A 15,600-nucleotide genomic window follows, 5' to 3' on the forward strand; every position below is an offset into this window, starting at 1 on the left:
AGGAACATCTGACAGGAGGAACTCCAGAGTACCATGGTACTGGAGATCTTCACACCTTAAGGCGCAATAGAGGAGTGTTCAGGAAAGGTACATGTTGGTGGAGTGTTGGAGAGGAGCTTCCCATCTGGCCTGGAGGTTGGCTGAGTCTCTGACCTGGAGGACACGACCCGGAGGCAGGCACCCTTGTGTACCGCAGACTGTGAGTAAAGCTTTGGAACTGCAAGCCTCGGTGTCCTCCATTCATTCTTGCGCCAACCCACTCAGCACCGCTACATCTGGGTACCATCTTTTACACTGCCTGCGCCTCTCCATAACCATTACAACTACACTGCCCTGGGACATTAGCCCTGCCTGTGGAGGGCTATACCACCAGTGCTGCATCCTACCATCTGTCCCAGAGGATATGTCTGCAGCGTCGGCTTAACACCTCCCTTGCCTAGCACCACAGGTGGCATCACAAACTATTCCATTCCATTAACTACATATACATTCCGCCATTGACTTGGGCGCCCAGGGCCACGGTCCGGGTCACTGCTGCTGTGACACATCCCCCTGACACCGGCCTGGTACATAGTACCCCACAGCCCTGGGAGGGCGACCCACATCCTTCTATGTCTAGAGAGACTGTGTCTTTATGTGCCTTCAATTTTATGAAGAGACATACAGAGGGATCTGGAAGAAAAACAATTTTGTCATATTACATATGTATTCTTATTCTGAATACCCCTGTATAATTTCTGCAACAAAACCACAGGGGTATTGGCAGCTACACCAGAATTTCCTTTTTAGTAAATTAGAAATAATACAATTCTCATTCACTTGTTGCAATTCAGCAGTTTTTAATGTTAGCTGTTTTTAGTTAAAGTTACAGAATTTTACATATCCACATTGGCTTTAATAAAGCTGAACATTTGCTAACCATATGTTGGATACAATGCATTCGATTTATTATCATTTATGCTAATAGATATTAACCAGGGGCGTAACTATAGTGAATTCAGAGGCTGCAATTGCAGGAAGGCCCTTGATCCTGGGGAATGGGAGGGAACAAAAAGATCAATACTATTAAGGGCCACCAAGGTTTAGGCCTTGTTGGGACTTTGAGGCATGCAAGTACTGGAAAAAAGTACTTTGGGAAACCATGAGTACTGAAAAAATGGACCTCTTGGGTCCCTCGTAGGTTTACAGGTTTAGATGTGACTGCAATCTGAGCACCCCTTATAGTTGTTCTCCTGGTCATTAGACATTTTTAGAGATGACCTTGTGATCTCCATGCTAACACTCTCGCAACTCTCCAGTCCGTCCTTAACTCTTCTGTCTGACTAATCCATCTCTCTCCAAGCTACTCCACCAATTCACCCCTCTGCAAATCCCTTCATTTGCTCTTAAGTCCCCAAAGTATCCAGTTCAAACAACTAACACTGAACTACATAGCCATCCATAATCTGTCTCTTCCATATATTTCTGAACTAATCTCCGGATTTCTTCCAATACTTAATCTCCGGTCCTCCCAAGACCTCCTCCCCTCTTCCGCACTCATACATTCCTCACCCAATTGTCTGCAAAATGTCTCCAGAGGATCCCTCATCCTCTGGAATTCTGGGCCCCAACACCTCTGATTATTCGCCAGACTAGCAGCTTTCAGACAAGACTTGAAAATGCATTTTTTTCAAGAAAGCTTACAGCCTGTAATAACCTTCCTCACCACCACAAGGTTTCCGCAACTCACAACCTAGTGTCTCCCCATTACCCTGTAGACTGTAAATCCGCAATGGTGGAGCCCTTTCCCCTATGTGTCAATCAATCATTGTTAGTTTCTTGACTGTAATTTATGAGTATTTTGTATGTAACCCCTTCTCATATTCAGCACCATGGAATCAATGATGCTCTAAAAATAAATAATAATAATAATAAAGGGAATCTGTCACCTGGCTTTTGCTGTGTAATATGAGAGCACCATAATATAAAGGAAGAGTGTTATGATTAGGTAACCGAGGAGGATAACAGGGGAATAGGCTAGGCAACCAGATAACCAGAGAGGTTGGTAACTTAGCGGATTGCAGACCCCTAAACTGACAACACAACTAGAATTAGCCATGGGACGTACCTACGATGCCCTAGACGCCTCAGCCCAGCCAAAGAATTAACTAAGCCTAAAGAGAAAAAGGGGAAAGCTAAACTGCCCCGGAGTAGAACCCCAAAGGAATAGATAGCCCCCCAAACATATATTGCTGGTGAGACAAGATGAGGCACAAAACACAGGCAGAAAATAGAGTAAGCAAGTGATGGGGCCCACCCTGTCTAGATAGAACAGGACAGGAAAGGATACTCTATGCAATCACACAAAAACCCTAAGAAAAAATCCAACACGTCTGATATGCAAAAATACTGAGGTCACTTGACCTCTCCCCCACTAAATCCGAACTCTGGTGTAACTGGACGCAAAACAAAAGATACTGATATAACAGGGGATTAGAAATACTGAAAAGACTGACATGAGCTGTAGCATATGGAACAGTGTCCAGCACAGGTCCCAGCAGGGAACAAGGCTGGACTCACACCAGCAAAGCAGAAATCAGAGAAAAACAAAAAATGGATCAAATGCAAAAAGATTCAAGCAGACAAATAACTTATATGAAGGATGCAGGACAAAGCAGGAGGCAAGCAGACTTCCAAAATGCTCAGGAAGAAAACCAAATCACCGGCAGTAACTGAGGGAAGGTTGCTCACTTAAATCTCTCCAATCTGTAACACCTGACCTCCAATCATCCTCCTCAGGTGATTGACTTCTGTCAGCCAGACCAGCTCCATTACCAGCAGCAATCACCAGAGGGAGCCCAAACTCTGAAGCCAGGTCAAAGGTGTTCACAACAGAAGGGAGCCTGATTACAGCCATGTGTCAATTACTGATCTGTGTTTTGCTGTTTCAATACAATTACTGTTTTGTCAGGAGGAGATTATCACTACAGGACTAGGTGTCCTTTGCCTCCAAGTCAAACCTCACCCCCACCACTGACTTGCTGCTCTCTATCACCATGCAATGTACAGAGATAGCTGTGGTGTGTGCAGGTTATACACAGCTGAGCTCTGCTAGAACTGCAACATAGAAAACAGATTCTAACAAAACTGCTGCACCCAGTAAACTAAGTGAAACATCACTCTCAGTCCTTACATGATGCTGCTCTCAGATTATGTAGCAAATACCTGCTGACAGATTCCCATTAAGTACATAATTTTAATCAATCTAACACCCTATGCACAGTTTCCAAATACATTGCTCCTACTCCCTTGTAAGGAAGCCATAAGTGTCTGTTCAATAACACTGAACACTCTTTACAGATGATGCCCTTTTATATCTTTCACATGGATTGAAACTTTTCAATGGTCTTTTCTAGGTCTTTTCTAAGTAGGCCAACCCACCAAGTTTTTACGAGGAAGACACTTCAGGAAACGCCAATGTTTCTTTTTCTGGAGTTTTTTTTTTTTTTTTTTAAAGCAATTTTTGCTTAATTTTCTGAGCTCTTTTTCCGATATTTTTAGTTGGAGTTTTTTAGCATCCTTCCAAAATTTTTGGATATCATTTGCACTGGCGCATTCTGAGCAATTTTTTAAATCCATTAAATAATGATTAAACCGCTAGTGGTTTTTGAAGCAAAAATGCTAGCAAAATGACTAAAATGATGCTCAGACGTCTTCCCATAATCTTTTGAGCATTTCCAATGACATGCTTCGGATAGAGCAACTTCAAAGTGGAAAACACCTGAAGAATGGTCTTTTTTTCACTGCTTGGCATCTTTGAAAACCTGAAGTGGTTAAAAGGCACTCAAAAACCTGAACATAAAAATGCAAATGTTCAGGCTTTTATAGTACTTGCTTCTGCTTAATCATTTTTGGAGTTAGCCTAGCTAAAAAAACCATAATGTTTACATACCTTTAAGGTCCTACTAGCATTTGTCTTGGGAAGTCACAAAACTGAATCTAAATTACATTGGCATACATACTGTACCATATTGGTTCTATCTTTAATTTATGATAGCAAAATAAAATACAACCCAGATTGTTTTCTTTATTCAATTCCATATTTATAGGCAGGTAATCCAATATCCATGTTAAAGGAACTAACTGTTAATTACGACGTCTACTTTCTAAATTTGTTTTATAATACCTATAAAATAGTAGAAAGTGAGAAGGTGTCACTACTTACCCCTACTTTTTGTACTTCCATAAAGATTGCTTTTTGAAAGGACCTTTCCCATAAGGGTAGATCACTTCCCAACTCTGTACTAAAGTAATGGCTTTTACCATGTCCAACCAAAATATTAAAACAATATGGTCGCTGATCTTCAAAATCTTCACTTTGATTAATATTTAAATATAGATTTTCTTGAATCCAGATTTCATCAGCAGGCCAAACCTAAAAGTGAAATGTCAGATACAGAACACATGAGAAAATATTAATGGTGATGTTGCTACACCATAGAAAGTCAAACATCATATTTATAAATAATATCACATACTTCAACCCCTTCAAGATCTTTGATTTATGTGATGGTGTTCATGTGGGCACAGAAGCAGTGATCACACACTCGTCACCAGGAGCTTGGAATAAGTAATACTCGAGCGCCCAATATCAAGGTCAAAAGCGGTGCCCGTACTGCCCCAGTGTAACAACCCTGCTGGCATCACTGCATGGCCTCCTATCCCCCGCACACCAACTTACTCACTGCTCCGAGTCATCCTGTGAATTCTGTTTGCTACCAGTCTTATGCTCTGTGCTCTGTTCCTCTGCACTCCTGCATGCTTCCTGGCTATGTGTGTATAGGGGGGCAGTGCCAGAACTCTCTGGTTCTTATGCAGTCAGGGTGCACCTGTCTAATCTGTCCCTGACCAATTACCTAGAGCCCTCGACTATTTAGGTCCGCCACACCCACTGGGACATTGCCTGTGCAATGTCTAAACTCAGTTAGTAACTTGCTGCTGAGGAAGCCAGGCCCTGTTTTGTGTATCTCCTTCTCTGTAGGAATACTCTTAGCCTTGCTTTGTGTTCTTTGTCTGCCCTTCAGAAGGCTGCATATCCTGGTCTCTGTGTTTTGGTCCTATCTTTGTATTTACTTGTCTTTCCGCCTGCCAGGAGGCAGAATATCCTGGTAATTGAGTCTGTCCCTGTACCTTGTCTGTACTTTGTCCTTCCCCTGCCTCCTTGTCTTTAGCTACATTCCCTGCTGTGCCTTTCCCTGTGTCCTCCCCGTCCTTGTTCTGCACCCTTGCAGCTCTGCCTGCTCTGCACCCTTGCAGCTCTGCCTGCTCTGCTCTTGCTGCTGAAGAACCTCTTGCTACAGATTCTTCCCACAGACCTTGTGGTTCAGCTAGCTCTGCTGCTGCAGAAACTCTTGCTGCAGCTTCTTTCCACATACCCTGTGGTTCAGCTTCCTCTGCTGCTGCAGAACCTCTTGCTGCAGCTTCTTTCCACAGACCTTGTGATTCAGCTTGCTCTGCAGCTGTAGAACCTCTTGCTGCAGCTTCTCTCTACAGACCTTGTGGTTCAGCTTTACTCCACACTCCTGTGGCTCTGCCTACTCCGCACTCCTGACTGTATCCATACCTACACCTCCTGTGTGAACAGGTCCAAAACTTGTTTCTTCATATTCCACTCCTTCCTGTCTATACCGATACCTGCACCTGCTGTGGGAACAGGCCCCTACCTGTTTCTTCTCATGCCACGCCTGCTTGCTCTGTGTCTCAAGCCATGCCCACCTGCTCTGTGTCTCAAGCCGTGCCCGCCTGCTCTGTGTCAAAAGCCGTGCCCGCCTGCTCTGTGTCTCCAAGCCGTGCCCACCTGTCCTGTGTCTCCAAGCCATGCCCTCTTGTCCTGTGTCTCCAAGCCGTGCCCACCTGTCCTGTGTCTCCAAGCCGTGCCCGCCTTTCCTGTGTCTCCAAGCCGTGCCCGCCTGTTCTGTGTCTCCAAGTCGTGCCTGCTTGCCCTGTCTCCAAGCCGTAACTGCTTGCCCTATGTCTCAGCCTACCTGTCACTTGCATCTGACCAGGTGTCCTGTCCCCGAGTGGGATCAGCAGTCACAGCCAGACACCACCCTGGAGTGGCACCTGGCAGCTGCCTGCCGCACAACCCTGACCTCACCATCGGAGGCTCCAGAGAAGACCAAGGCAGCTGTCTTAGTCATGCCCCTTCCAGGATAGTCTGGTCTGTGGCACAGTGGGGCCACAACCCCCCAGCTCGCGCCAACCAGCTAAGGCACGAGCGTGACACCCAGTCCATTTTACACCTTAATTGCCATGATCAATACAGATTGCAATTTTTTGGGGGACTCCGTCTCCCCTTCCGATTGGCACCCCACGTTGTCATCGTGAGGGCTAGGTCAAAATTCAAATAGTGCTCCATCTCTCCTGAGACTCGCCATGTGACTAAGTAGTACTGTACAGCCACATATGGGGTAGTGCCATGTTCAGCTGAAATTGTATGACAAATTTTCGTGTCATTTTTACCAATTTCCTCATGTAAAAATGTGAAACATGGAGTTAAAACAAAATTTTTGAGGTAAAAATGTAACAATTTTTCTTCTCTGGCCAATGGTATAAAATTCTGTAACACACGCGTAGAGTCAATATGATCACTGTACCCTTTATTCATTAAGAGAAGTAGTTGTAAAATGGGCTCACCTATAGTGGGTACTGCTGTTATGTCACCTTGGGGGCTCTTCCAGTGAGTCATGGCACCCGCAAACCATAAAATCTGCACACTATTATATGGCGCTCCTTCCCTATGGAATTTTTAACTAATCCTGAAAAGTATTTCCCATTTACATGTAGGGTATTGGTGCACTCAGGAGAAATTGCACATCAAGCTGAGATCCATTTGATCCTATTAGCCCTTATGAAAGTTAAAAACATGGGGCTAAACCAACAATTTAAAGATAAAAATGCAATAATCATTACTTCACTCCCCAATGGTAAACAAAGGCGCACCCTAAAATCATTCCAGCAAAATCAGCCCTCCAATATCACGCTACTTCCCTTCTGAGCTTTGCACTGTGCCTCAAAAGTAGTTTTCGACCACACATGGGATATTTTTGTACTCAGGAATAATTGAGTAACAAATTGTTATGTTCATTTTCTCCTTTTACCTTTTCTGAAAATCAAAAAACTTGGGGCCGAAGCAACATTTTAGTGAAAAAATTGTCTTTTTCCATTTACTCAGCCAAATGTTATACAATTCTGTGAATCGCCTGAGGGTTAAAAATGCCCACTGCACACCTAGGTGAATTTGTCCAGAGGTGTAGTTTGCAAAACGAGGTCACTTCTGGGGTTTCTGCTGTTTTGGCATGTCAGGGGCTCGTCAAATGTGATATGGCATCCAAAACGTATTCTAGCCAAAATTGTGTTCCAAAATTCAAATGGAGCTCCTTCCCTTTCGAGCCCTTCCGTAAACCCAATTACAGTATATTTGAGGTATCAATGTACTTAGAATAAATTGCACAACAAATTGTAGACTCCATTTTTCCCTGTTACTCTTGTGAAAATGAAAAATGTGAGGCAAAAACAGCATTGTGATTATATGGTTATGTATATATTTTTTTTGCATATGTTTGCATATTTTTTTTACATAGTTCATAAGGTTGAACACATTCTCAGTTTGCAATCTTTGTTCCTACATTTATTTTCAGGTCAGTGATATTCAAGTTTATATTTTTTTCCCTTGTGGGAGTCTCCCTCCCAGTAAGACAGGCTGAATGTGAACTGTGTGCTGCATTATTGATTGATTCAAGAACCAAACTTCTATCCCTTCAGTTATTTCATCTCCATGTGCTTTCCTTCCTTTCTATAGCCTGCTTTCTCTCTCCTCCCTGAGCTTATACATACTTTTTCCCCTCTCCACACTGGAGATTATTTGATTCTTTGGAAACTTGATTACATTTGCATTCAGGAACAAAAAAAAGGAAGAGTGAAAAAAATATGTGTGAAGGTATACATGGCCTTTAATTTAGAAATTCAATTTCCGATATTTTGATTAACAGTTTACTAAATATATGAATTTAAATAAGGACACCTACCTTGCTAACTTTAAATAGAACCTCACAGAGGTTATACATTTTTTCTGCTCTTGCCCAGTCAAGCGTGCTAACCTGTAAGTAAGGACATGAGAAATTATCCTGCAGCAAACGTACAATTTAATTTGCCAAACTCAATATCCAAAATTCCAGAACGTTTTTTAATTAAAGTTTTATTACTAGTACAGAACTGAAAAAAATCCTAAAAATTTCCAGAAACTGGAAATGCAGTAACATATTTAATTTACACTTTTTTTTTCATGCTTTATCCCTGGAGGGTCTTCATCTTTGCAAATAATATATCCAAATGCATTTTTTTATATTTTTGACTATTTTATAATTTGGTACTTTTCAAATGAAAAGAATTCACTATAATATAATAAGAAATATATTTTACCACGATGACAAAAAGTTATTGAAACACAATTTTTTTTTTTTTTTTTGCTGATCGCATATTTTAAATTGATGCTTCTAGTATAAATTCAAAGTGAAGCAAAAACCTTACAGCAATTTAGTATATATCATAGCCTCTGTTATGGAGATCTCTTGGATGTAATCACTGTCTTGTAACAGATGGAGATGCCTTTTGTTGATAGCAATAAACAGTGAAATTACTTTCTAACAAAGCAGTAAATATAAATTTATGATCCAACATTATTAATTTCTGCATTTTATCCCATATGTGTAGGAAAGGATGTCACAAGAATCAGAATATTACCCAAGGATTCTCTGCGGTTAAAAATCCAGCTGGTCTCCTATTACCCTCCACCTGTTTTTTTTTGTTATTGAAATGACCTCTAAACATCAAATGTAAGGGCAATTCCCAAAATGTTAATATTTCCTACATGGGTTCACAGTGTAAAATGAAAAATGTCCAGCCTATATACAATTACCGGTACTGAAAAAAATAGCCAAACTTCATTATTTTATTTGCTTCCTTCTAAAAACCATTGTATAGTGCTGTTTCCTTGACTAGTACATGCTCCTTTAGAAGCTGCTTTCAGCTGTTGCTCAGAAAAGATCCATAAACTATATTAAAAACATATTGTGTATAGGAATTCTCCTGTCTGTGCCTCTATGTTCCCCACGCTTATACTCAGACCGGGGATTTCATGCACTCTGATTGCTTTATTACCGTGTACTGATCTTGCCAAACAGCAGTTGAAAAGTGCTTTTAAAGAAGCATAGACTGGACATTGAATCAACACTGCAGCATAATATTTGGGAGATAAAGAAGAAAAATAAGGCAATGTAGTATATTACAAAAATGCATACCATTACAATGCCTAGGGTATAGTAAAAAATTACTTTATAAAGAGTTTTTCTTACTGTATTATGTGAAGGCAGATCGAATAGACCATCATAATCTGAACCTTGGGGTGTCTAACTAATAAGACTCTGCCCTGTTGAGGGCAGAGGAAAGTACTGCAGTGTGCCAGAAAAGGTCAAAGAGCCCCTGGCACATGCGCACTGCAGTAGTTTTCTCTGCCCTCAACAGGGCAGAGAAGTACGCCTGCGCAGGAGTGCAATGCCGGGGAGACTGTGTGGATAATGTAGGGTCACGTCATCCACAAGAAGCAAGCAGGAGGGCGGCGATCATAAGAAGATGGGAGGCGCCAGACCGTGACCAGCGACATCCATCGGACTGGACCGTTCCTCAGGTGAGTATAATAAAACTTATTTTTTGGTTCTTCCAGGTTGGGTTGGGGGCTTATATACAGCATTTTAGAATTCTGTATATCAGCCCTTAAAGGTGATGGCCGTATTTTATATTAGCCAAAACTGCTGACAGGTTCACGTTAAGGCATGACCTGTGTTGTCACATCCAATGATCCAATGCAAGAACAGAAGTAATATAAGCAGTCAAAGAGTCAAAATCTGAAAAGGTAAAAATATACAACCAAGCTTGGACGATTATTCATAATTCTAAATTATATAATTTTCATACCAAATAAAATTGGTAGCTTAAGAATGGGAGATCTAGCATTCATATGAAGATAAAAGATTTATGGCTTTATTGTCCACAAATTATAATCCAGCTCACACCAGCAAGAGATTCATCCTATGTGTTTTGAACAAATTAATGTTCTAAGTCATATCATGAAATAAAATTAGTAGACGCCACTGCAATTTGCATGGTGCTGGTACTCATGCAATATAAAGTTGAAAAGGCCAAGTATGGTGCAATCTGGCAGGTCAACTTTTGGGAAATTAGTACAGAAACTTTCACTGTAAAGTCTTGTTTACACTGTAGAACCTACGGTTGTAAACAACTCACGACTGGCCACATAGAAGACGATCAGCGGTCATGTGGTGTCCTGTTTAGACAGGGAAACTGAACTTACAGTTTTCACACAACAATCGTTAATAGATCGTTCTGTGCGCATAGATTATCAGTGTTCTCAGCAGCACGTGGAGGACAAGTGCTGATGGGAATAATAATTTTTATGCAAGCTTAAAAATAATTTTACCCAATGAATGAGCATTTTGGCTCAATTGTTGGGTGATTGGCAACCTATTAACATAACGCCATTATCAGGAATCATGCATGCCTAGGCACGCTCGTGCCCAATAATCATACTGTGTAACTGCACCCTAACAGCCCCAGCCGGAAGATACAGAACAGACGGTAATTCCTCCACACCATGAGACACACTACAAAAAGAGTTTGCACCAAGTTTCAAAGTAATCATCTATCTGCAGTTTTCTTTCTATAGCCCTATAGAGTTATTAAAAAGACATCATAACGGCAATGTATTTGTTGTGTAAAGCTTTATCGCAAGTTATTTTGTTGGTGGACATTTGGAAAAAAAAGTTACCGTCCTTATTTTACCTATACTATACTGCCAAATGGTTGCTATGGAAACAGCAAAATGCCTACTTTTTCAGTGATATCTAAAAGGTATTCAAACACTGTGCAAAGTTGCATTTATAACTTTATTAATACATATTTCACGCATAATGGATTGTTAAATTACGGGTTTTTAGCTACCAGTCACTTAATTTCTATTTTGCATTATATATTAGCGAAGTACATTCATATTTGCTCAAATTAAAATTCTAATGAGTAAAGTGGGTCTGATGTACGTTCTATTCTATAGTCTATGCCTAAAATGTATTGTCACCATTAAAGCGCTCTAAGACATTTAATTAAGTAACTAAAGACTGCTGAAATGTGTTTTGATGGTATAGATGCTTGTTCCACATGATACAGAAGCAATCATTTCCTGCTATATGTGTGCCAACATCTGGTGCCATTGTATGGTACCTATTAATAAGGTATTGTCCAAAGGAAATAGGGAATACCTCTGTAATAAAAGCATTTAATGGCACACATGGCATTTCATCTCTCATATTAAAAAAATGTCCATATGCCACTGAAATTGAAGGCATATAGAAGGACAGCTTAGAAGCATACTAAGGGCTGTCTTTCCTCAAAAGCAAATTTTAAAACCGTCAGCCACTTATACGAACTGAAATTTAATAAAGCTTTCCATATTTTAAGACTTCATATGAACCTTTATAGCTTCAAAAGGTGCGGTGATTGGATAAGAAGGCATTTAGAGTGTGTCAAGATGGGACTATAATGAAGGTCCCAGCGTGAACTGTGTAAGTATCATACACAGGACAACGTGAGAAAAATTATTATGCATATTTATTTTTATTTATTTATTTTCTCACCTATAGCGCCATAAATTCCACAGCGCTTTACAAACATCATCATCGCTGTGTCCATTGGTGCTCATAATCTAAATTCCAGATCATCATGTCTTTGGAGTGTCGGAAAAAAAACGGAGAACCTGGGGGAAACCCATGGAAAAGAAGCAAACCCCTTGGAAGATGTTGTCCTTGGAGGAATTTGAATACAGGACCCCAGTCCTGCAAAGCAACAGTGCTCACCACTGAGCCACTGTGCTGTAATTATCAATTATTGTCACGCTTGGTGATGGATAAGTGAGTGTACAACATAGGGGAAAGGGATAGGGGAGCCCAAACAGGAGTAGAGACCCCCTCGTCAGATCTAAAATAACCCTGACTGCCCTAACTGTCCCCATATAGCTTTTACACCTAATGGCGAGCAGGAACCTAATGCCTGCCTTACCCTAGCAATAGGCCCTGGTTAGTGAGGGGATGAGTTGGGCACTAGTCAGTCACCACTACAACTAAAGAGAAGGAGTAGACAAACAAGGGGACACTTAGCTTGAGAAGACTAGATTTGAGCAAATTTGTTCAGATTCGGTTCCGAATACGATCTGAATCGAATACTGTTTTTGCAATATTAGTTGAACACAGCAGAACGTCATTAGAGTCAATGGGAGTAGAAATTACCGAATATATTCGGAACCGAACATAAGACATGCATTCGGCGCGAATATGGATCGAATATGTCAAAATCAGATTCAAGGCCAAAATCTGAAACAAAATTTGCTCATCTCTAGAGAAGACAACCGAGATGTCATGCCACCAATTCTCCAAGAGTCCTCTGAGAAGGAACTAATTGACTGTTAGTGCATCCAACTGTGACATCGGCTGCCCTACCCGCCGATGCCCCATCAGCGGCGACACCCGCCGCAGCCTCTTCTTACCGATGCTCCTCCACCTGCGCGCTCTCCCGTCCTCGCTCCCCATCTGCTGCGATGCCGTGCGCCGTCCTTAGGCCGCGGGCGCATGCCTGACTGCTCTCTTTACCTGGCGGTGGGCATCGCTGAGGGGCTGGGCTTCATGACCACTTCCTGGCAATAAGGTATTTCTGGCGTCCTCCCTATGGGGAGGACGCCTGGTGATTGTGTTGTATTTCTTCACAGTTCTGGCCCCTAAAGGTTCTATACTGCTCTCGTCTAGTTGTTTCCTCTGGTCCTGTTCGTGTCTTCCCTGTCGTCGCTCCATTACCATTCTCTGTCTGGTCCACCTCGCCTCGTCCGTGCATTCCACTTCCAGTCTCCCCTGCCTGTCATATGTGTTCATGCTTCCTGTCCGGTCTCCTTCCCTCCCCTGGTTTCTTTCGGCCTCAGCTCGTTCCTTACTATATCAGCCCCTGGGGTATCCACCCCTGTCCGTCCTCTTCTTCTGTGCCTCTCTCCTTCAGTCCTCACGTGTATCGTTGCCTAGTTTCTTCCTTTTCGGTTATCCCCTGCTCAGGTACCCCAGTCTCTGTCCGGCATCCCTGTTCCGCTTCTGGTCCTGCTTGTCCTTCGAGCCATCCCTCTTGGTACCGGCTGTCATGGTCCTGACCCCTGCGGTCTTGCCCCTAACGATCCCTGTATAGGGGTCGGTCATCACCTGGCGCGCTCGGCCTAGGGGCTCCAGGTCCGTGACCCAGAGGGTCCACTCTCGGACGTAGTCTGCTCCTGAGCATCACAACAACTAGACAGAGACATGCAAGAACACCAGCAACTTGCTGCAGCCACGGAATGAATATAAACCTTCAGCACAGGTGTCCAATTAGCAGCAGAAGGTGGAGGTAACCATGAGGTCCTAAAGGGAGAGGGATATCGCTCCACAACAGAGATACAAAAGTCAAGAAGATACTTGAGCTAATCGCAAAGACATTCTACAGCCAGATCCAGGATGACTGTCTGTCACACATGACAAACCCATGACTGTTATTTTTTTTTAGAAACCAATTCAAGCCATTTGAAAAAAAAATTCCCTTTAAAATGGATAACGTATCTTTTGTCTTCAGGAGCACACGGCTCCCCATCCTCCCATGTCCATGCTTGCACTTTTAAAGATTGACAGTTTGGACTACCAGGGTGGTCTTGCCACAGGTCTGAACTGTGTGCTTTCCCATGCTGAATCAGGGACAGCAGCATAAGAAAACCAAAAGCAAAACACAAAACAAATATCCTGGAATAAAAAAATTATGTTAACTAAATACCCTTATTATTACTATTATTACTACCTTCATGCAATTTTTGCAATATATTTTTTACTTTTTTATTCCAGGATATTTGTTTTGTGTTTTGCTTTTGGTTTTCTCTGTGTAAAGGTCATGTGGTCATATGCAATTACATTTTGCATGCACATTAATTTACTTTTCCTGCTCAGACCCAGTTTCTCATTTGTTTCATTGTGCATTCTGTGCATATAAGGGTGTGACCGCCATGTTTCTGAGTTGGAAAATCCATCCTGTCTGGCCTATACTATTACTGGTGGTTCAGTCCCTCTGTCCTTGTTCACATTTACGTCACTTGACAAGTGGAAAGGTTTTAAATACAAGAGTTAGGACTGTCCCACAAGGGTTGCCGTGACGTGGCGGGATGGCTTCTACATTATTTTGATCAAAATTATGTTAACTAAATACCCTTATTATTACTATTATTACTACCTTCATGCAATTTTTGCAATATATTTTTTTACTTTTTTATTCCAGGATATTTGTTTTGTGTTTTGCTTTTGGTTTTCTCTGTGTAAAGGTCATGTGTTCATATGCAATTATATTTTGCATGCACATTAATTTACTTTTTCTGCTCAGACCCAGTTTCACAGCAGCATAAGAGTAGCACCGGGTAACTGAAAGTGGATGAATCCAGTGATCTGGCCAGCTTCAGAAAAGTGGTTAAAAGCCCTAAAGCATAGTGCTCGCAAGTGGGGGCTCCATGCCTAAGAAACTGACCAACTGCTATTAGCTACAGTGGTGGTCATTAACCCAAGCAACAAGCATACTATAAATTTTTAAATTGTTGAGAATGGAGAGAATTTTCAGTAAAAAGTACATTTCAAGTGTGGTTGTATAAACAAGCCCTTTGCAATTTTTACTGATTTAACAAGATGAAAGAACCCCTTTTAAGGCTAAAACTTTTCCATATACATGAGCCCTTAAACTCGATGTAAAGTATTCAAGTTTGACTATTTTGTAAGCAATGTTGTCAGCTAAGTGTAACTTCTGCAGAGCGTAAGTGTTTCTTGTTTATAGAAAACAGACCATTTCCCCATGAAATTATTAAAATGACACAAATATATATCCCCCCAAAAAATCGAAAACCGTTTTCTCGCACATTCTCAATACTATTTTTCTCTGAAAAATGACAAGAAGCGTAAGGCAAAATACAAATGTAAGCACAAAGCAGTCTACCCCACTGAGAACTTCATTACACCGAGAACAAATAACAGTCAGGTGCTGTACTGATGACAGCTGGGTTGTGCGTAGGAGCTTTTCCATAGCACTTAAAACACTGCTGTCCCAGCTGATTAATACTCATTCATGTGTGCAAATTTAAAATCCATATCCTTCCCAAATACATGCTATTAATTATTTCATTAAAATATTAACCTAAATTATTATAACAGTACACAGATTTAAACAGACAGAGGGATACATATTTTTAGATCACATTCATGCAGTATATATTTGGGGAAAAAATATTGCCTATGTACATGCTACATCATTTAACTATTGAATTATCCTTGATGAATTGTACAGTAAATCAATTCTTTCAACTGATCCATATACAATACATAGCACAGTAATAACATTATGGCTTCTTGCAGCCACCATAAGGAGGAGCTACAGAGCATAGTGCATACTAATGTATTG

At 41.4% G+C, this 15,600-nt stretch overlaps 1 protein-coding gene across 1 annotated transcript in view; it reads right to left on the reverse strand.

Annotated features, from left to right (window-relative positions):
• SNTG2 (syntrophin gamma 2) overlaps positions 1-15,600 on the reverse strand; it is a 977,025-nt gene that overhangs the window by 195,135 nt on the left and 766,290 nt on the right. The window contains exons 13-14 of the mRNA XM_073576436.1: positions 8,067-8,138; positions 4,205-4,414 (exon numbers count right to left, since the gene is read on the reverse strand). Of these exons, the coding sequence (XP_073432537.1) occupies positions 4,205-4,414; positions 8,067-8,138 (282 nt within the window). The remainder of the gene's footprint in view (positions 1-4,204; positions 4,415-8,066; positions 8,139-15,600) is intronic.

Source organism: Dendrobates tinctorius, unplaced genomic scaffold (assembly GCF_039654945.1).
Source record: "Dendrobates tinctorius isolate UK_male_01 unplaced genomic scaffold, ASM3965494v1 ptg000049l, whole genome shotgun sequence".
Lineage (NCBI taxonomy): Eukaryota > Metazoa > Chordata > Amphibia > Anura > Dendrobatidae > Dendrobates > Dendrobates tinctorius.